This window comes from Adiantum capillus-veneris, chromosome 22 (genome assembly GCF_014529385.1).
Source record: "Adiantum capillus-veneris isolate H3 chromosome 22, ASM1452938v2, whole genome shotgun sequence".
Taxonomy (NCBI): domain Eukaryota; kingdom Viridiplantae; phylum Streptophyta; class Polypodiopsida; order Polypodiales; family Pteridaceae; genus Adiantum; species Adiantum capillus-veneris.
Window position 1 is genome coordinate 43,553,750 of NC_140952.1, and position 20,675 is coordinate 43,574,424.

Consider the following 20,675-nt stretch of genomic DNA (forward strand, 5'->3'; position numbering starts at 1 on the left):
ACATGTACACGTACGTGCGTGCGTGCGCGCGTACACACACATATATTAACGAGTTCTTTTTGGCTTTCTAAAAGAAACCCTTAGTGTTAGGATGGCTTAGGGGGACTTTCATAGTTTTCAATGCATGATAAAGACTTACCTTTCATTTCACATCCTGTCTTTACTTTTCTTGCACTCTATTGTTTTAGATGTTAGGCAGCATTTACTTTCTCTCCATGCTTGAAAATGACTTTAGAGATCAAAACATTAAACAAAATATTCATAGGAGTTTGATCTTATGATGTAGTCTTCGAGAAAGTCCTTTTTGTTTAAGTGGCAAGTTTTCTCCTTATACAAATACAAAATGGAAATACTATTAGAATTTTTTTAATTTACAAAATATTCGAACTATTTTCTAGTATATTTTATCAGGTTTTTTCTCTTTTTCCATCCTTTGAAACCGGCTAATCTCGATTTTTAATCGGCTTTAGCCTAAGTTCAGACACATCTTTCTCAAACATTGAGGTATAGATAACGATTCTCTCATTTGAGGATTTCAAAAAAAATCACTTCACTAAATTGTTTAATTATTTTCTATGCTTATTTGAAAGCACTAAAATATTCTTTTGTATTTATTTTAATGTGTCTTTTTAATTTACTTTCTTTTTGTTTTATTTTGTTTCAAAATACTAATGTGCAATGTGCACCAATTACCTTATTATTGGGGCCCTTTCATAATATATAAGCCATTTGCGAGTAGCAGCGAGTACCGACTAGAAGAACATAAAGAATGGTCTGATTGAGACTTACCTTAAATGTTATTTAAATTTTATTTGTTTTCTCTCACATAGCCTAATGTAGACCTTAATGAACTTTCACATTGGCTTTTTGGAACTCCATAAGGCCATTGTAAAAGGGTTACATTTTGAGTGCAATTGTGGACCATTGATTAAAAAGCTTGTTGATTAGTGATAGATTCAACAAACTATCTTTTTTGGCTTTCTAAAAGAAGCCTTAGAGATGTGTTGGCTTAGCATACTTTCAATGTTTTCGGTGATGATTGAGACTTATCTTAAATGTTATTTTGGTTTTAAAGTATTAAATGGATAATTTTATTTCATCTTAATTCTAGTAAGTTCTATACTACATATATACACATACACACACACATATATTAATTAGTCTCATATATATATATATATATATATATATATATATAATGAACAAACTATGATAAAGAGAAGAAAAAACTAGTACAATGATGTCAAAACTTAGCTCAAAAATCCTACAAATTTCAAAAAATTTAATAGTATATTTGGTTTGCTTCTTTGCAGGGAGGACACTCGATCGCTTAATAAAAGAGACATTCTTGAATAGTGCTTCACCTTATATAATTCTAGTTAAACTCAACCTAAAGATTTTATTACTTTCTTATTGTTTTAGAAAGCCATCGTGATCCTTTCACTTGGTATTTCACCTTTCATTTCACAGCCTCACATGGCTTGACTTTTTTTGCATTCTATAGCTTCATTACAGTCAGTGTTTGGGAAAGTTTCTTTTATTAAGCAACCGACAATGATTTTGGGAAATCCTTTTTTCCTAAGCGGCCAAGTCTTCTGCATGTAAAGATACAAAATGGAACTACTAGTAGAAAATTTCAAATTTGCAGGATGTTGAATTATTTTCTCGTATATTTTATTATGTTTTCCCCTTTATCATTGCTTGTAATCGGCTAATCTCGATTTTCAGCTGGCTCAACGCTAAGTCAAGGCACACCTTTCCCAAACACTGGCGATCGAATTTCCTCCTTGCAATGAAGAAAACTGGAAACACTAGCAGAAATTTTGAAATTTGTAGGATTTTTGAACTATTTTCTCACATATCTCACCGGTTTTTCTTCCCTTTACCATGGTTTACAACTGGCTAGTCTCGATTTTCAATTGGTCTGCTCAAGGCTAAGATGAGGCAATACTTTCTTAAACATTGATTCCAGTTAAACTCAACCTAATTATTTTATCACGTTCTCATTATTTTAGAAAGCCACCATGACCCTTTCACTTGTTTATTAAAACAATTATTTTTAAAAGTCCTTTAATTTGAGAAGTATTTTGGGAATTTTTACAAATTAGAGGGGTATTTTGGTAAACCATTTGTGACTATGTATGTATAATGGACTTTGTATAAATGGCTTGAATGATATTAAAATACAATAATTATGTAGATCCCCCCCCCCCCCCCCCCCCCCCCCCCCCCCAACCTACGAAAAGCGCCCTAACCCCTTCTACCCCATTGCGCTCTGCACATCATCGCTGCCCAGGCTGCTACTTGCTCGAACTTGAGGGTATGCTGAGGTAGCCTTACTCGAGTAAAGGGCCTGCACACGCGCACACGCACACACACACACACACACACACACACACACACACACACACACACACACACACACACACACACAGAGAGAGAGAGAGAGAGAGAGAGAGAGAGAGAGAGAGAGAGAGAGAGAGAGAGAGAGAGAGAGAGAGAGAGAGAGAGAGAGAGAGAGAGAAGAGAATCTCTAGGAGCATCTGCGATTTTCTCATTTTTTGCCGTGGTGCAAACATAATGGATAATATGATTTTATTTAATAGTGCAACAAAAACTCCATGTGATTTTAAGCACTCACTAAAACTTACTCTTTATAAATCTCATCCTCCCCTTAACTTAGTATGCATTCGTGCTTCCTCACCTTGTTATTACAAGCATCACTGAAAAGCAGTAGGTTTTTTTTTCTGGCCATACTCACAATTGTGAGTTGAGAGAATTTATATTAACCCGCTAAGAATACAACAATCCTCAAGCACAACATGTGCCTTGAGGGGGCTAGGGTTCCATTAGAGACTTGTACACAGAATACCTACAAGATGAGTAACTCCTAACCTCTTGGGTGTTCTAAACAGCTCAAAGTATGTATCCAATCTTCATTTTTGTATGCTACCTCTCTTTTTGCTCCTACCATGTGAATGAGCTCAATGCTTGATCACACAATATCATCAAATAGAGCTACCTCTAGTTTGCCCTTAAAGACTCGAAGGTTCATGGACTTCCAAACTTGGTTCAGGTAACAGAATCTGATCATTTGAGTGCATATCATACTGGCCTGGCTTTGGATACCACGCCCTCCCAAGATCAGGTCATCCGTAAAAAAGGTGATCTTCCAAGTCTTTCTTACCTAGTTGCACACTTTGGCGGCTAGACCCCATGAAGTAGGACATATTGCAAAACAGATGAAGGGGGTCTTCCAAGGCTGACCTGCAGCCTAAGCAAGTGCTTGAGCCAAAACCTCTAGCTTGCACCTTAACCCTAGTGGGCAAAGCTCCCCACAACACCTTCCAAATGAATACCTTTATGTGGTCCGGCCCTTTAGTCTCCCAGATGGTAGTAACCCTCTTTTGCCAACATTCTTCTGCCCATTTTTTCTTCGAGATTTTGTTGAATGGGGCAAACCAATCAGCTTGGTACACCAACACATTATGGTCTTTGGAAGCGAGAACACTTTGTCTTTCGGCCAGTACTAGGCTCTCCAATCTATTTCTGATCCGCACACAACAACACATGCGGATGTTAGCACTTCCAAGAGTCTACCAATGAGAAGCCTTTCGTAAACCCCTCAATTTATGTTCCATCACTATGCGCTCCCCATCCTTCCAGCAACAACTTTTGTCATCCCAGAGATGCAATAGCTTATAGATTCCTTTATTGCTCACTTGACGTGCAACTTCCCTCAAAAAGAGTCCAAGGAGCCCCTTCCAAGTTTGGAGAGCCATGGGACCGATTGCGGGAGGAATCCTGAAATCCTCTCCCCATTCTAAAGTCATGGCTGCTTTGTTACACTTCCGTCTAGTTCCCCTATGCAGCCACCAAGCAGTCGAACAAGGTGCAAGAATCTTGTTCGGCACAGTGGCCATCTTCCATATGCCCCCTCTTGAGGCAAGCTTTGGGTTCATCAAAGAAACCATGAGTTTGGCACACAAAGCTTCTGCATGAATCATAGGGTCAGTAATCCTGATACTGCCCTTCTCCTTAGGTCTTGCTACCCATTCTCATCTCCGCCGCTGGTAAGCAGCATCTTAAAATAGCTTCTATCGAAATAGTCTTGAATTTGTTTTAAAGTAAGCCTAGCCTCCATTAAGCAGCATCTTAAAATAGCTTCTACCGAAAAGCCTTGAAAGTGTTCCTTGCAAGGTTATTTGAAAGTAGGCCTAGCCTCCATTAAACTCTTTCCATTACCTACTTACGTGGGGGAGTATGGAAGGAGAGGATCTGTTACTGCAATGCTGTGAAGCTCTCTTGTTGCATAGCTCTCCATGTCCATCGCCGCAGTGGCAGCAGGTTGCGCAGCAGCTGCAGGCAGCCGTCAAAGCTCTGGGGCCCCGCCGATCTTCCGCTCTGCTCCTTGATTTCTTGCGCCGTCCTCGCCTCCCTGATTCTGTACTCGATGCGGTCTCTCACTCCATCGCCCTCTGTTGCGGCTCCTGCTCGGCACCTCCCTCTACCCTCACCTTCACTTTCTCTCCATTGCTCTCTGTCATCGTAAGTCTTCTGTGTTTAGAGAGAGAGAGAGAGAGAGAGAGAGAGAGAGAGAGAGAGAGAGAGAGAGAGAGAGAGAGAGAGAGAGAGAGAGAGAGATGTCATCCTGGATGGCTGGCCTTGGGTATGATGGGTCAATCAAGTGCTCTTCTAATGTGCGCTTGAAAGCTGGGTTTTTGGAGAGTATGCAAGGTATATGTGGATGCAGATTTCATGTTACATTCGATCATAGCTGTTAAGACATAGAGCTATTATAACATATTTTTCCATGTACTTTTAGGTCATTGTGTTTTTGCTTGTGATGCTATAGTTTCTAAATTAGAGTTAAAAACCTGATGACCGAAAGGGGAAGTGTGGAAGAATTTGTTTTTGGTATATGCTCTTATTGAGTTGAGCAATGGATCTTAGAGTAGTTGTTCACGCAAGGTGAGTGCTTGGGAGAAACAAAAGAAGTGTGGCTAATGCAACTGCCAATTATGGGACACTCTTTTGCATACAAGGAAAGTTTTAAGAAAAACATGCGGTGCAAAAGTGGAGTTGATGGGTGCTTCAAGGAACAAATATAGCACATGGGTTCGTTGAGCAAGGGTTAGGATTCTCTTCTTGGTGCCAATCGAGCCATGCAATCTCCTCTCTTCTCAACATATTTGTTCAGAGAACCCTTGGCTATTTACCTTAATTTTATGTGATGTCTCATGAAAATTTCTAATTGTGAATCCAGGACTACTTACTTGCGCTAGAGCTCACTATGCTCTAAGTGCAGTAAGGCTTTGTTTAATGTCATTAGCCTCCTTCATCTGCCTGATTTCTTTTTGTTTTTGTGCAGTATCATGTGTCACTAATCAATGGTTTGGTAGTTGTATGCTTGGCTCTGTGTCACTAATCAATGGTTTGGTAGTTGTAGGCTTTGTTTAATGTCATTAGCCTCCCTCATCTGCCTGATTTCTTTTTGTTTTTGTGCAGTATGTTGTGTCACTAATCAATGGTTTGGTAGTTGTAGGCTTGGATCTGTGTTTGCAGCCAAGGTGATACTTTAACTTGCAGCTTACAATGAAGATGCTAGAGGCTAAGTATCGCCCCGAACACTTCCATTGGCGGTTGAGTTTTGAGGAGTGCCTTCTTTACAGTTAATGTTGAAGCTGGTAAGTGTGCAGAACAAAAGACAGCAGCTCGATATGAAACAAGAAATGTCCCATTTGGTGTTGCCGCTTTTCAACAGTCTTATTGGATTGTTGAGGGCTCTGCCCGCCAGGAATGTGCATGGATGGTGGGATCACATGCATTCATTGCATGATATGAAATAAGGTTCAGTGTTAGAACATGTGTCATTATATTTTATGCATATACCGACTGCATTATGAGATTAGGTAGCGTCGTAGGGCATTCTATTATGAACAATTTCTAGCTTTTTGAAGTGCTATGGACAGATCAAGGAAATGGACTATGTCAAAGGAGGCCTTGGCTGGAAAGTCTGGGGAGCTGCTTTAGTCTTGTCTAAGAAGCTCTTGTCCTTGCAAAAGAGTTTTCAGGACAAGCGTGTCATAGAGCTGGGGAGTGGTTGTGGCCTCTGTGGCTTGCTAGTGGCAAAGCTAGGAGCTTGCGAGGTGGTTTTGACAGATTATGAGCCTGAGATTCTGACCAACCTTGGCAATAATGCTCTTCTTTTGCCTGCAAGCGTATTGGAGCCCGAGCAGCTTGGCCAAAGCACAACAAAGATGGGGTCTCCTGAAGTGGCTTGTGATTACACGTATGATGAATTGGCTTCACATAAACGTCCTGCCATCATCAGAGTGCGGATACTGGACTGGGCAGAGGATGCATCCAGTTTTTTGGAGGAAAAGGAGTTGGTAATCTTTAGAAATAAGGCAACCCTTCATTTTTTCTGCTTCAGTTTTTTTCCCAGTAATGACTTCTGGGTGAGCATAATGGAGTTGAAATATGCACATTGCATTCAATGCATGATTGTTTTAATTTGTAATGGTAAGCATCATATAGAGACACATGTGCAATTGTTAGAGGAAGACACACGAGATACGGCTCTGACATTGGCATATGGGATCACTATGTTTCCTGAGATGACCCCGCCACTGTGGGTGGACAGAGATTTACCACTTTGACCTTGTGAGACAAATAGATGCCTTGATTAGAGAGGAGCATTTTCATGGGCTTAGGGAGAGGACCTCTGTTCTCTTGTTGGACAAGTTCATTGCTTCAATTTGTATTAATCTTTATGGCATTGGGGCTCTCATTAAAATCCAACAGAGTTGTTCACGTGTACTTTCGTGTTTGTATATGGCATACAACATACACAATTTTATTTTTGTGATTGGCCTTGTGAATGTGTCTGGCTTTAAAATCTGGCACTTGCCATATGCTGAATAATGTGCAATGGACTTTGCTTGCAACAGAGCTATCCCTTTTGGCCGAACCTGAGCTCTGATGAGAGATTTGATTGGGTTATTGGCAGTGACCTCATCTATAACCACTACAACATAAAATCGCTAGTGGTTGGTATAATCAGATCAACATTTTGGATAATGTGCACTGTTGTTTTTTCTTTCCTTCCTCACCCCTTACATCCGTGTATAATGTGGAACTGGCCTTGTTTGTCGGCAGGGTGTAATAAACTGCCGACTATCAAAACAAGGAGGCCAAGGTCTTTTTGCTGCACCTGTGAGGGAAAAGGTAGACCTCAGCCTGTTTCTTTTTGAGTTGGATGTGCATGGGATGGACGCATGCGTCGAGCAATGCTCGCCACAGGAATGGGAAGCTTGCATGGAATTGCTGGAAGTAGAAGAGGGAGGCACACTTCATGGTGTGGATCATTATGAAGGAGGCATAGTTATCATACATGTGACACACAAGCTCTAATGGTGGCCAGCTTTAAGTTATCATACTAGGAGGCTTAATTAATATGATAGCTTAAAGCTGACCCATAGGTATCATTATACTCCTGCTATGTAAGCTTTAACTTTAATGATGGACAGCTCTGACCGAAAGCTTACTCTTGTAAGGGATACCAAAGCTGTTTTGGAAAGTTGTTGTAAGAGATGGAATGGCATTAATTCATATGCTCTCTAAAAAAACAGTAAGCTTTAAGTCTTCTTCCTGCTCTAGGTGAAGTATTCTTCATTGGAATATGCTCTCTCTCTTTCTCTCACACACACACACACGCACACGCACACTTGCGAAGGAGTAATCTTATTTCTCTCTTGCATACCACGTCTTGAGCTAAAAACTTTTTGGATAGATCTTTGAGGCCTCTTGGGATTGTTCTTGCATATTAAATTTTTTGGATATCTTCTTCTTGTGGCTATGTTGATCCCCCCTTAGTTTGAAGAACATGTCACAAGTTCAAGACTCATTGGATATATCTTTTTTTCCAGCTATTTCTGCTACCTAAGTGAGACTTGAGATTACATAATATCTGGCATGAGTCGAGGCACAAGCATTTTTCGTTCTTACTAGGAAAACGAATATATATCTCCTAATGGGTTAACAAAAATAAAGTACATCCATAGTGCAAAAGAAAACTAAGGACCTGAGGGACAGCTTAAGAAAAGAGAATTAGAATGCAAAACAATTATACACACATTGCATGCATGCCATACAGCTTTAGTGACTATTGTTGGACCATTCCATTTTCTAGACTATCTCCCTTCACTTTTATATTTTTAAATGTTTAGAAGGGTTTAATTTTTCCAAAGGAGTGGTGACCTAAAAAGAAGAAAACGATTTCAGTGGGTTCACAATAAGGAATAGACTAGAAAGATGACAAGGAGATTCAAGACTACATTGAGTTGGTTTTAAGGGTAAGGTTTGAGGACATATAAATTTTTCAGTCATCTCAACAATTAGGTCTCCCCAATCTTACAAAAATAAAAATTCTTTCAAAACATATTATGTGCAGAAGTGAAGGGTGAGTTTAGGAAATGAAAATATAGATGAAGGTGGAAAGTCAAAAGACTTTTTTTGTCCATATAAATAGGTGTTTCTTTGCTCTTTTATTTTTTCTTTAGCGTTTTCTACTAAGTTCTCTTTAGCGTTTTCCTCTCTCTCTCTCTCTCTCTCTCTCTCTCTCTTGCGCGTGCAATGTTGTATCCATCTTTCTTACATAATATTGTTGCATATCTATGTGCTTCGTCAATTGCATTAGCACTTAATAATGCCAAACTCGATACAATTGTAGAGGAGAAATCCAAGACAAACCTTTCTAAAGTTCCTCTCGTCATTTACTCGAGCGGGATAGGCCTTGAAAGAGAGAGTTTGATAAAGAGAAGGTATAGACGATCTTATAAATTCTTTCCCATGTAAAAGCGAAGGGGCTTGCTTTATGGAAACTTGTGAAATATACAATGTTTCTGTTAGTTAATGTTGCAATAATACAAACAACTTTGAAATGGAGAAGAAGCTCAAAGCACACAGTAAAGAATGTATTACTTGGTGTACAAATACAAGATAAAATAGCCATAGAGTGATGTGCTCACACACAAAGCATGGAAAAAAAACCTCTAATAAGGAAAAAAAGTGCGTCAGAAGTCCTAAGTGTTTTCACACATATCACTATCATATACATGGTAATAAATCCTCCATGGGAGTGATGTGGTGAATAAGAGTTAACATATAGAGTATAGGGAATTCTTATGGACATGATCAATTCACAAAGGGAAGTGAGCCCAAAGCTTTGATAACATCTTCAAACTTCTGTCGAGGCAATGCTTTTGTGAATAGATATGTAAGGTTGTCTTCTGTTGGCACATAAGGCAAGCTGATCTCTCCAGCTAAGAGTCTCTCTCTGATAGAGTGATAATGGAACGTGCTTTGTGCAAGCATCAGAAATTGGGTTCCTCGCAATTGCCAAAGAGCTCTGATTGTCAGCGTTGATGAGAGCGCTAGACTCTTGTCTAACTCCCAAAGCAGATATAAGGCGTCTGAGTTACACACTCAATTGTAGCTATGAAAATTGTCTTGTACTCAACCTCACGACGACTAGAGGAGGCCACAATAGGTCGCTTCTTGTTCAACCATGGTATACAAGAAGTGTCGAACGTGAAGCAAAAACCACTCATGGGCACTCATGTGTCATAACGATCAGCCCAATATGAGTAAGAAAAAAAGTGAGTAAATATGGAGGCAATGATCTCTCCTTCGTAAAACAACCCAAGTGCCACTCAAGTACCGGAAGCTTTTCTTAACTACTTGCCCCACTGCTTAGACTTGGGCTATGCATAAAGTTGCTCACTTGTGAGATTGCAATCTGAATATCTAGCATTGTAATGCGTACACAAATGAGACAACCAATACTTGCCCCACTGCTTAGACTTGGGCTATGCATAAAGTTGCTCAGTTGTGAGATTGCAATCTGAATATCTAGCCTTGTAATGCGTACACAAATGAGACAACCAATAATTGTTTAGTGGATGGTAACATTTGCAGGATACTAACCACGAAAAGATTGTTTTAAACCATACACTACTTTATTATATCCGTACACTTTCTTTGTTTGTCCTTTCTTGACAAAACTAGGAGGCTACATTGCACTTCCTCATACAAGTCACCATGCAGTTTTAATATCCAATTTATGTACAACCCATCCAAAATAAGATGCAATGCACAAGATAAAATCAACAATATCCATACGCGGGAGATAATGTTGCTTCATAATCAATGCCCTTTTGCCGTGAGTAGCCTTTTGCAACAAGCCTCCCCTTCCAGATCAATAATACCATGCTGCTTACGTTTCAACTTATAAACCTAATTTGTACCAATGGCCTTCTTGCCAGGAGGCAAGCCACATAAAGACCCAATATTGTTCTTTACAAGTGTATCATATTCACTTTGTGTAGTAGCCATCCAATTCTTTGAATTTTTTGCATCATCAAACATAAGAGGTTCATTCTCCTAACACATACTTGAGACATCCAAAGCATAAAAAATGATGCACAAAAGGCATGATGAGCACCCGAATGAGTATGAGTAGACAAAGGTACATCCAATTTACTGTCATGTAAAGTATGCACTAGCCATTTTGGCATACCTCTAGCTTCCTCATTTTTAGCCCTATCATCATCAAGTCTATCATTTACACTAACTTGTGACATCACTTGAAACCCGCGTAGGCTAAATATTTTTCTCATTTTGATTTACATCTATTTTCCCACCATTAAAAAGAGGCAACAAGGTATCAAACGTATCGGGTGAGCTTACACCAGTCTCTCCACTACATGGCAACTAGGGTTGAACTCTTTCACAAAAAAACATTTCAAGAAGTCAAGATACGTTTAACTACGGATGAGGTCGGTGGCTAGTGTTCAATGGCCGTTGTCGACTGCTGGTCGAGTTTCAGGTGGACCATATGGGCGACTATACATGTGCACATCTACACATGGACGATTGCCCTCTCTCATTGTAGAGGCTCCTTTTCATCTATAAAAGGAGGCCGTTTTTCATTTTGCTAGAATTTGACTTTGAGGTAGCATCAAGAAGAGATCCATGCACCAATGTGTGGACCAGGTTTATAGAGTAGCCTTTAGAAAGAACCCTATCATGGTAAATGATGACCTTCCTAATACCTCACTCTTTGTCATTGAATGGGTCATGAAATGGAGTGCAAACATTGTGACAGTCCCCATAACTGATGCTATTTTTCCTCTTTCACTAAATGTGCATCAAAATTCTTGAGATCTAGCTATGCTTACCAACTCAAAGCAGACCATTTGTATTATAGAGTTGACGATTTGGTCTTAAAAAGAGTGCCATATATTGATGAGTACCTTAACTTTGTGCGCAATGCCCACGTGTTGTCATGCAGGCAAGACATAGCTCTATACGAGATCAGATTGGAGTCATTTAGTTCCAAAATCTATGATGGCCTACCATTAACCAAGGTGCAACGGACTTTTTTCATGCCTATCCTCAATGTAAATATGCCAAATCTTGTAACCACTCAACCCTTTATCATCCTATGGAATTAGTTGATTATTGTGCTTTGATGCTTAAAGCACTAACCAAGCTAGAACTGTAATGGAAATTGATAATTATCTATTTATTGTAGCTGACATGTAGAAAAATCATACGTGAGCTACTGAATATGCAGAAGAATAGAATATTTATGATCATTTTATTATTAAAGTGCTCTTTATGAGCTATGGTCACTATACATTCGGGCGGACAATTTGTATTCATTTTGAGAATCCAACAATCTATAAATAAATACGTGCAGGGGGAAAATGTTCACTCTTGCAAGGGGGGAGGTTACACCTTGTGCCTATGTTCATCTTCTCTTGTCTCCTCACTTTTCTCTCATAGTGCATGTGTATCACTCCGCTCTAGGAGGTGCACCTGAACGTTTTCTTCCCCTCTCACTTTCGCTCTCTGCCCCTCTTGTATTGGCCTTGCTGTGGATTTTGTGTATGTATGCATCACTAGGTATGTAGATTTATAGTTTTATTGCTTGTAGCATGTTATTTTCAGAATTTTGCAGGACCCTTTGTGCTCCTGACAATTGCAGTGGTATTAAAGTCGTGGTGGCTACACTCTTGACTATGAAACAATTATGGAGATGGAAAAATTCATGAACAATCATCAAAGCCAAGTGTTTCCACCCTTTTCTTTCTAAATTTTAACGATTACGTTCTCTCTCTGTCATAGAATTTTCATGCTTCAATTGGTTTTTACGTATTGATTTGAGATCAATTCATAGCTAGATGTAGCACTTCTGAATTGCATAATAGAGAAATTTACTGTTTCTAGTGAAAGCATGCTAGGAAAAGCTCTAATCAATAATATAGGATTAATGAATGCAATTTAGATTGCAATTACTTGCACAGAATAGTCATGCTATAAAATTACTAAAAGAGAGCTTAGGCGGAGTGCAAAGATATAGGTGAAGAAGTAGTAGAAGACGAAGAAGAAGCTGAATGAAATTTGTTCAGATGGATTTTTAAGGAGACAAGGAGGTAGTAGAAGATGAGAAGGTTTTACTTTGCCTTTATGGGCACCGATCCTATGTAGGAGAATCAGATACCCACAAAAGGAGCATGAGGTTGAGGTTTAGTTAGGAGAGGAGAAACAATGTAAAAGTGGTGGTGATTGTAGTGGATCCCTCATAGGAAGCAAATTTTGTTCTTTGACGTGAGAAAAACCCACTCAAAAAGGAAGTATATATATATATGTATATAATTTATTTATTGATATTTATATATGGTGATCTCCGGAGTAGATAATTGCGTTCATAGGCTAGTAGCACCTGCATGGTGTATTATAACAGCAACGATTGCAAAATTGAAGCATCACTTGATGGTAGACATTTCCATCAATGGAGGATTATCAAGGACGACCTTGCAACCCTATGGTATTAGAGGCAAATGTAGAGTCAACCAACAAGTATCTACAGTGCCACATCAACATGCAAGGCACCTCAATTGAGTCGATGCCACCCATCTGCAGGGTTGCTGTTGTTACACAATAGATGGACTCAAAGTGCCAAGCAACTCTTTCTAGCCAGTGGCTACCCAACACACATTGTCTCTCTTTGTACCTCACATGTAGCCGTCTTCTTGGGTGTTCTCCTGCTACACACGCATAGACCTAACCCTACTCCATAGACTATAGATAACTTTCTATCTCTCCCTCATAGGCGCCCACCCACAATCCTAATCTCCATGCAGCCACGATAGCCACCCAAATCTCTCTCACGCTTTCATGCAACTACACACATAATCAGTCTCTCTCTCAGACACACCTCTCTCTCTCTCTCTCTCTCTCTCTCTCTCTCTCTCTCTCTCTCTCTTTGTACTGCTGCGTCTGCATGTTCACCTTGTCTTGCGGCGGGATAAACCAAAGGATTATTATATGGGTTGCGTACACAAGAAAAATCGCTCACCGTAAGGTTGTAAGGGCACAAGCATGCTAAGTTAACCAAATAAAGATATACCACAAAGGATACCGAGTTTGAGGCTAGTATCTCTCTACCAATTGGTTGTCTTGCCATTTGAAATTACAATTGTGAAATCATTTATGTTTTCCATTAGATTTACAACAACCAACAACTATTGGCCCTATTAAGGGATGATTACATAGGTCCATCTAGGGTAGGGAATAGATTGTGTTTAAAGACACAACGACCAACCTATGACCCACACCCATAAGCGATCTGGGAATCAACAACTTGGTTGTGATGATTGCAACATAACTCCCCATACACTTGCATTTGAGCTGCAAGAAAGCCCTTAGATCTACAAGTATTCTCTTCTCATATGGCCATCAAGGAGATCCCAGATCAAATGGCAAGCAGACCCCACATCAAATCAATCAAGAATCTATGGTTGTTTAGCCACAAAGAAGTGGTCTCCAACCAAGTAGAAGCAAGATCTAACACCTAGAAGTCATCCCGAATCAGCCCAAGAGGTATCTTAATGTACGAGTTACTCTCAGCCATCAAATAGATTAAGATTGGAACCTCAAAGGTAAAAAATGTGCTATATGTAGTTTACAGTCCCTTTAGTATGCACACCCTATTTTCATCGCACAGGAATACCATAAAGTTATCCATGGTTGCCCATTCTTATATTTGATACAATAATCAATATGTACAATGAATCTAGATAGCATGTCACCTAAGATTTATACTCTGAGAACTTGGCCTGCTTTCAATTTCACTGACAATATTCCTGTATTTATCCTATGGGGATTAGACATTAATCCTCTTTAGGTTCTTGACTCTTACTAGGAATTACTAACAGAAACGCTATAATGTTCATTGTTCCTAAACCTACTAAGCAAGTCCAAATTACATCTATTCTAGGCCAAAGTTCATTAGCAGCATAGAAGCCGTGAGCAAGACTTCAAAATTAAACACAATTAATGTATTAAAAAAATGGAAAATAATTGTGATTGTGTTTTAACAATTATACGACACATTATTAAAGATTCTTTTTTTACCTCCTTTTTGCAACCTTGTCAATCCCAAATTGATGCTGACCTATACTACATAGTTTCTGCACAACTCCTTCATAAGTTGATGTTGTGTTATGTACTAGTGAATTGTTGAATCGTTGCTTATATATCTCAACTAGCCTCTTTTGATCATATCTCTCTTTCTCTCTTCACACATCTTGTCCCACCACCAACCACTGAACTTTCTCGCTTGCGTCAGTGCCAGCAGCTACGCCCTGGCCAAGTTTGAGCATCACAAATTTCCAATGAGATTATGCTAGAGCAAAATCTTTTGTCTCAAGATGCATTAGGATTTAATATTCTTGCAATAATTTTGACCACATAAGGGCTCTAACCAGACACACTTGTAACTACCTACACTCGAATGTGACTACTATCTCAATCATTAGAATGTGGATATAACTATGTAAGCACCTACCACTATAAGCACCTCTCTCGTTACTATTTACACGAGCCATTAGCTTAGTAATGTACGGTTATACCCATTAGTAGTGATGTAATTAAATTTTCACTTTGATTGCTCTACGATTATCTTTAATGTCACATCATATGGTATAATGGTAGTGAAATTGTTGTTACATATTATTTGATATGGTTTTATTTATTTGCTTCTGTATAACATCCTTGGTACTATTTCTAATACTCCTTTAGATGGTTAGATTGTTGCTGAATTTAACAAAAAAACATCTTTAGTGCTGTCTTTGAGAAACACTTTTGCAGATAAAGCCAAGTACAAAGTTATCATATTAGAGAACCTCCAGGTATGAAATTTCTTATTGCACTTTGTTAATATACATCTAGTGAAGGGAGCAAAGCGAACCCCGAACCCCGACAGCCTCTAAAACACCGGGGACCGAATGGCGCGCCTCGAGCCTGTCATGATAAAGCAGACAGGGGGCACCACCTAGCTTCAGCGGCTAGGACGCAAACAACACACCACCATAACAAAGTTTTCATCCAAGAGAGATGGATGCTTGGGAGTAATGATGAAGAGGAAGGGAAATGAGATCAAGTGAGAGAGAGAGAGAGAGAGAGAGAGAGAGAGAGAGAGAGAGAAAGTGAGGGAGGGGGTATTGCGGCTTAGTACTTAGGCACCACAGAAGGATGGCGAATCCGCACACCCTTCACACATACACAAGCTCACTCCAAACACAAGACTAGGTGGCGATTCCGCACACCTCACATGGGCAAAACATTGCAGGAAAACATACTCACAAAACCTCAAGCTTTATTTAGAGAATAAGGCGATGAAATGGGGAGCATAGGGTAGGGGAATGAGAAGGGAGAGAGTGGTAGAGCACATGGAGGATAGGTGGGAGTTGATGGCGAAGACTCGCACGAGGGTTATGGCCATCATCCTTCATTTAGCTGCCCTTCATCTTCCATAGCCCAAGGGTGTAGAGTTCATGCTCAAGACGAACATGGTGATTGCGGTGATGGTGATGGTGTGGGTGTGTGTGTGTGCACTAGGCACACACAATGCATAGTGTATTCTTTGGTGATGTTGTGTGTGTTTTTTGTCCTGGTGAGCTCTCATGGCTTCCTTATATAGGGAAGGAGGAGAGGATTTAGCAATATTTCTAATTGAAGTGAGTGTCCCACTTTGGTGACTAGGAAAATGGGGTGCATGTGAATGTGGCTCCCATCTTGTCTCCTCATTATTTAAAATACCAGAGTCAATAGAGAGAGAAGAAGAGAGAATGTGGGTAGGATGTAGAGGATAGGAAATATTTACAATAGTCTAGCTTTGGCTAGACATAAGCTTATTAGAGAGAGAAGAGAGAGGTAAGAAAATTATAAGAGAGGTTGTCGAAGGTGGATATTTGTTGATGAGGATGGATCCTCCAAAAATGGTGATAGAATCACTCTAGACTTGCCAAGACCTCATTAAAAGAGCCTTGTCTCTTGTAATCATGCTTGAAGACTTGTAGAACCATAGCCATTCTAGAGGGAAGAAAACTAGGGATAGCCTGTGTCACCATTACATGAGAAAACTGGGGTCCACTACAAAAATCATAGCTCCGTGTTCATAACTCCAAAAATTCTGAAAAAATTTGAGCTAAAAGTTGAGATCACGAGCTACATCTTTCATGTTGAACTCTCCTTTAAATTCGGGGTTCTTCTTTACTTAAAAAATTCAGCCAAATAATGTATTATTTGTGGCTGCAAAAGTCTTTTGGTGGTCCCTTTTGAGTGGACTTCTCTCTTGCCTTCAAGTGTAAGCTCCTTCATGTGTATGAAAACATGACCTAGAGTTTTGAAAAGATTGGCAATCATCTAGATGGAGGTATTATTGAAATTTGAAAGTGGGGTTGAGGTTTGAAAATGAAAACTAGTGAATAAAATATTTGGTAGGGTGGAATAATATACATACATGAAAAATATATTAGAAAATACTAAAATATATAATGTAATTTATATATATTTAATATTTAAGGTCAAAAGAGAGATCAACAAAGAAAGCTTACTTATTTATGCTACATCGTGATTGATTAGCATAAGTTTTATTTATTTAATAAAGGCTAAAACGTTTGTGAAAAAGGAAGAAAAAATCAAAAGTAACTTATATAATGGGAAATATTTTGGTAAAAGGGCAAAAATATATGGGGGGGTTCCCATGCATGAAAAAGCTTGCCTCATTAGCCCTCCCCCTAAGGCTAGAGGTATTCATGTCTCTAGCTCTGTTTCTTCTTCCGCTTAGCTGTAGGATCCGATATTGAGTTGCCTTCTGAACTAGCCATTCCATTTGGCCATTGGTGAGATTTCTGGGATATTCATGAATCTGTAACAGGTCCGGGTGATAGCTTGTTCCTTGGAATAGTGTCGGTTGATTAAAGGGGAAGCCCATGGCTTCCAAAACTTTGTGCCAATGTCCTCTTGGATCCCAAGTGAAAAATAGGATCATTGTCTGCAGTGTCCGAACAATAAAATTTGCATGCCAAATTGGACCAAATTTGTAACCACCAGTAGCGAGAGGGGAAATGAGCATCTTGGCTCCTGCAAAGACAGAACTGAAAATTATGATTCCCAAGAGTGTGCCAAGAATCCACCATATATGGCTGCCTTGTTGGTGTGGTGAGCTCCAGTTGTTTTTAGAATCTTGCTTACTGCCATGATTGGAAAAAACTGCAAGCATATCATGCTTCTTTTGGGTGTGCTGAAACATGTCAACTTCCTTTACTGATGCTAATAGCAAGCCACCTACCTTGCGGCTTAAATACAAGCGTAATCCACTTACCTTTCTCCAAAGAGAGGATGCACTATTTGTAAAAAATTGTACCAAATTGCGAAGGAGGTCTTCATTCTTGCATTCTATCAGGTTTTTGTCTATTCATGGATCCTTTGCTCTTATCTCCATGCTGATCTTCTCTCTATATGTTATAGCGGCTAGCCATAGCCATAGGTCTGATGCATCCCATGCAAACACAATGCTGTGTTGTGGAGGAGTTTGGAACATCCTTAAAAGGTTGGAAACATATTGATCATCAAACTTACTATGAACATCCTCACATATACTAGAGGCATTACCCATCTCCAAGTTTATAACACCCTTCAATAGACTAGAGGCATTACCCATCTCTAAGTCTATAACACTACACAACAAAGTCTTGCTCGGCTGCCAAGCCTCTGGAGCAATATCCAATTCCAAACCTTCAATCATACTTACCTCTTCGTTATGGTCCTCAAGTGAAACTGCCTTGATGCAAGATTCCTTTAGCTTGCTACACTGTCCTGGGTCCATGCTGGTGCACAAGCTTCCGTTTTCAAAGCCCTCCCTTTTGCTTGATATGTTGTCCACCTTCTGCAAAGCCTTGCTAGCAGGCTGGTCTTCCTCTTCTCTTGTATCTTTCATGCCCTTTGCATTCCTCTTACTCTGACGAGGCCTAATCAACACTTTACACCTTCTTACCCTTATTGCCCAATGCTGTCGATTGATTGCTTTGGTGCCTATTTCATTCAAGGTTAAAGATGTACTCACATTTGTAACACAATTTTCTTGACTTACCTCCCCCACCTGGGTAGCATCTTTTGATTCTTTAACCTCTTGTTCCACTGCTTCAGTTCTTTGAATAAACTTCTCGCTTGATCCTTCTTCGGTTACCTTCATCTTGACCTCTTCTGTAAGACCAATGATACTTGGTGTGCGGGTACCAATTGATGGTGGGCGTAGGATGATTATAAGTGGTGATTGTGGCGGACGTAGAATTTGTGTTGGTGGGGCTGGTGCTTGGGGTGGGGGTGTTCTTTCTCTAGGGGGTGACAATTGGTTCCTCCTACCTCCTCTATTATAGTTTTGTCGTGGTTTGGGACAATAGTACATACCGTGACCGTCTTCTCCGCAGTTGTAGCAGTGATACTCTCTGTTTTGTTGTCGTGCTCTTCCAGGGTCTTGATCTCTTTCTTGACTCCTCCCTTGCTGTATTAAGTGGACAGACAAACTCTGCAGTTGGTCAGTAATATGGGCCAACATATCTTGTTGGTCATCTCTTACCCCAAGAGCCGGTGGTGGTGGTGGAATGGTGGTTGTCGTAGTTGCTGGTTGACGCGATGTTCCTGTTTCTGTTGACTCGGTCTCTTTGGCTTTCATTCGCAGCTTCTTGTCCTTAAGGCGAGCAATCTCAACGGCTAACTCGTACGTAGCCGGGAATCTACCTTTCACCTTCTCCTGGAGAAGCGGCCATAAGACATGCATGAACCGATCTTTTTTTAGGAAATCGGGTACAGCTTCCCCCCTTGCCAGTGACTCAACCCACCGTTCCCACAAATCCACAAATTTGGACTCATAGGTGGCATATTCTAAAAGACCCTGCTGCTTCAAGTCTCTCAACTTGTCCCACAACTTTTCTAAAGTGGTACCTCCCCCGAAGCACCTCTTAAAAGCGGGTTTTAAGGGTTCCCAGTCATCCTTGGTTGCTTGTGGAAGTGCATTGTACCATGATCTAGCTTCTAGCTTCATGAGATGCTTAAAGATTCTAACGCGGGATTCATCCGTATCTTTGTTGCTCACTACACATGCTACTTCAAAGTCATCTAGGAAGTCTGTTATCAAATCCTCCCCCTTCTTTCCTTTAAATGTTGGAAATGCTATACTTGCCATGATTACTGAGAGAGAGCTAGAAAGACACACTGCTTAGCTTGCAAAAGTTTTATTTCTTCTTTACAAGGAGGAGTGTATACCCTCTTATACTAGGACATAGATTAAAACTTCAAACGGTACATTGCCTCTACCAAAGGTAAGACAAATGGTTGATCTGATGCCAGAACCTCCAAAAACCGCTCCCCACCCGGCATGGTGTCAATGACGTGCTGGTAGTGAGCCTTCAAATCCAGTATTACCTTGATTGAGCGTACACGTGTTGGTATGTGTGATCTGTCTTGAGGTAGGTTGTACTGATTCATGTGAAGCTTAGAGGTGCTTAGTCACTGTCCAAGCTTGTGGGAGAGGGTGGTGTTCTTTCCTGAAACAAACTCAGTAGATCCCTAGTTTCTCTAGTGAGAGTGTGAGCCAATGCTTCCGTTATCTGTGCTGCAGCATCAGGTGCGACTTGAAAACTGACTGTGATAATTACTTCGGTGACTTGAGTTACCCGATTCTCAAAGTAGAATAGTGTTGATTCTCTATTGTGCAGAGCTCCTTCCATTTTGTTGTTGTTGGTTGGTTGTAGGTTGCGGACATGGTTTCGACCTTCTCCTTCTTCTTCTTGGCATTTGGCCTATGTATATCCACTGGGTTTGGCGTGTTGGTTGACTCTCCCACTGCAAATCGATTACCGTTACGCCTGGCACTCGAGCTTCGATGGAGATGCGGAGTTTGTCTAGCTGTGATTGGAGCTCTTCTTCTTCTGTGGTCCAATTAGAAAATCCTGCTAGCCATTCATCCATTCATCCATTCACAATAGTTTAGGGGTTTCAGTCTTGTAAACTGAAGGGTTTCATGAAAAGATCCTCAGTGGGGGGCACCAAATGATGGGAGCAAAGCGAACCCCGAACCCCGACGGCCTCTAAAACACCGGGGACCGAATGGCGCACCTCGAGCCTGTCATGGTAAAGCAAACAGGGGGCACCACCTAGCTTCAGCGGCTAGGACGCAAACAACACACTACCATAACAAAGTTTTCATCCAAGAGAGATGGATGCTTGGGAGTAATGATGAAGAGGAAGGGAAATGAGAT

General features: G+C 40.3%; 1 protein-coding gene across 2 annotated transcripts; it reads left to right on the plus strand.

Annotated features, from left to right (window-relative positions):
* Nucleotides 1-4,214: 4,214 nt before the first annotated feature.
* On the plus strand, nucleotides 4,215-7,651 carry LOC147429232 (uncharacterized). Of its 2 annotated transcripts, XM_086495358.1 has the most exons (6): nucleotides 4,307-4,548; nucleotides 5,546-5,570; nucleotides 5,673-5,687; nucleotides 5,973-6,392; nucleotides 6,954-7,052; nucleotides 7,162-7,651. In XM_086495358.1, exons 1-6 carry the CDS (start codon nucleotides 4,454-4,456, stop codon nucleotides 7,414-7,416), a joined length of 909 nt encoding a protein of 302 aa, XP_086351484.1. In that variant the 5' UTR covers nucleotides 4,307-4,453; the 3' UTR covers nucleotides 7,417-7,651. The 2 variants fall into 2 exon arrangements, with proteins under 2 accessions (XP_086351483.1, XP_086351484.1); XM_086495357.1 differs by lacking the exons at nucleotides 5,546-5,570; nucleotides 5,673-5,687 and having other exon boundaries at nucleotides 4,215-4,548.
* The last annotated feature ends 13,024 nt before the right edge of the window (nucleotides 7,652-20,675 follow it).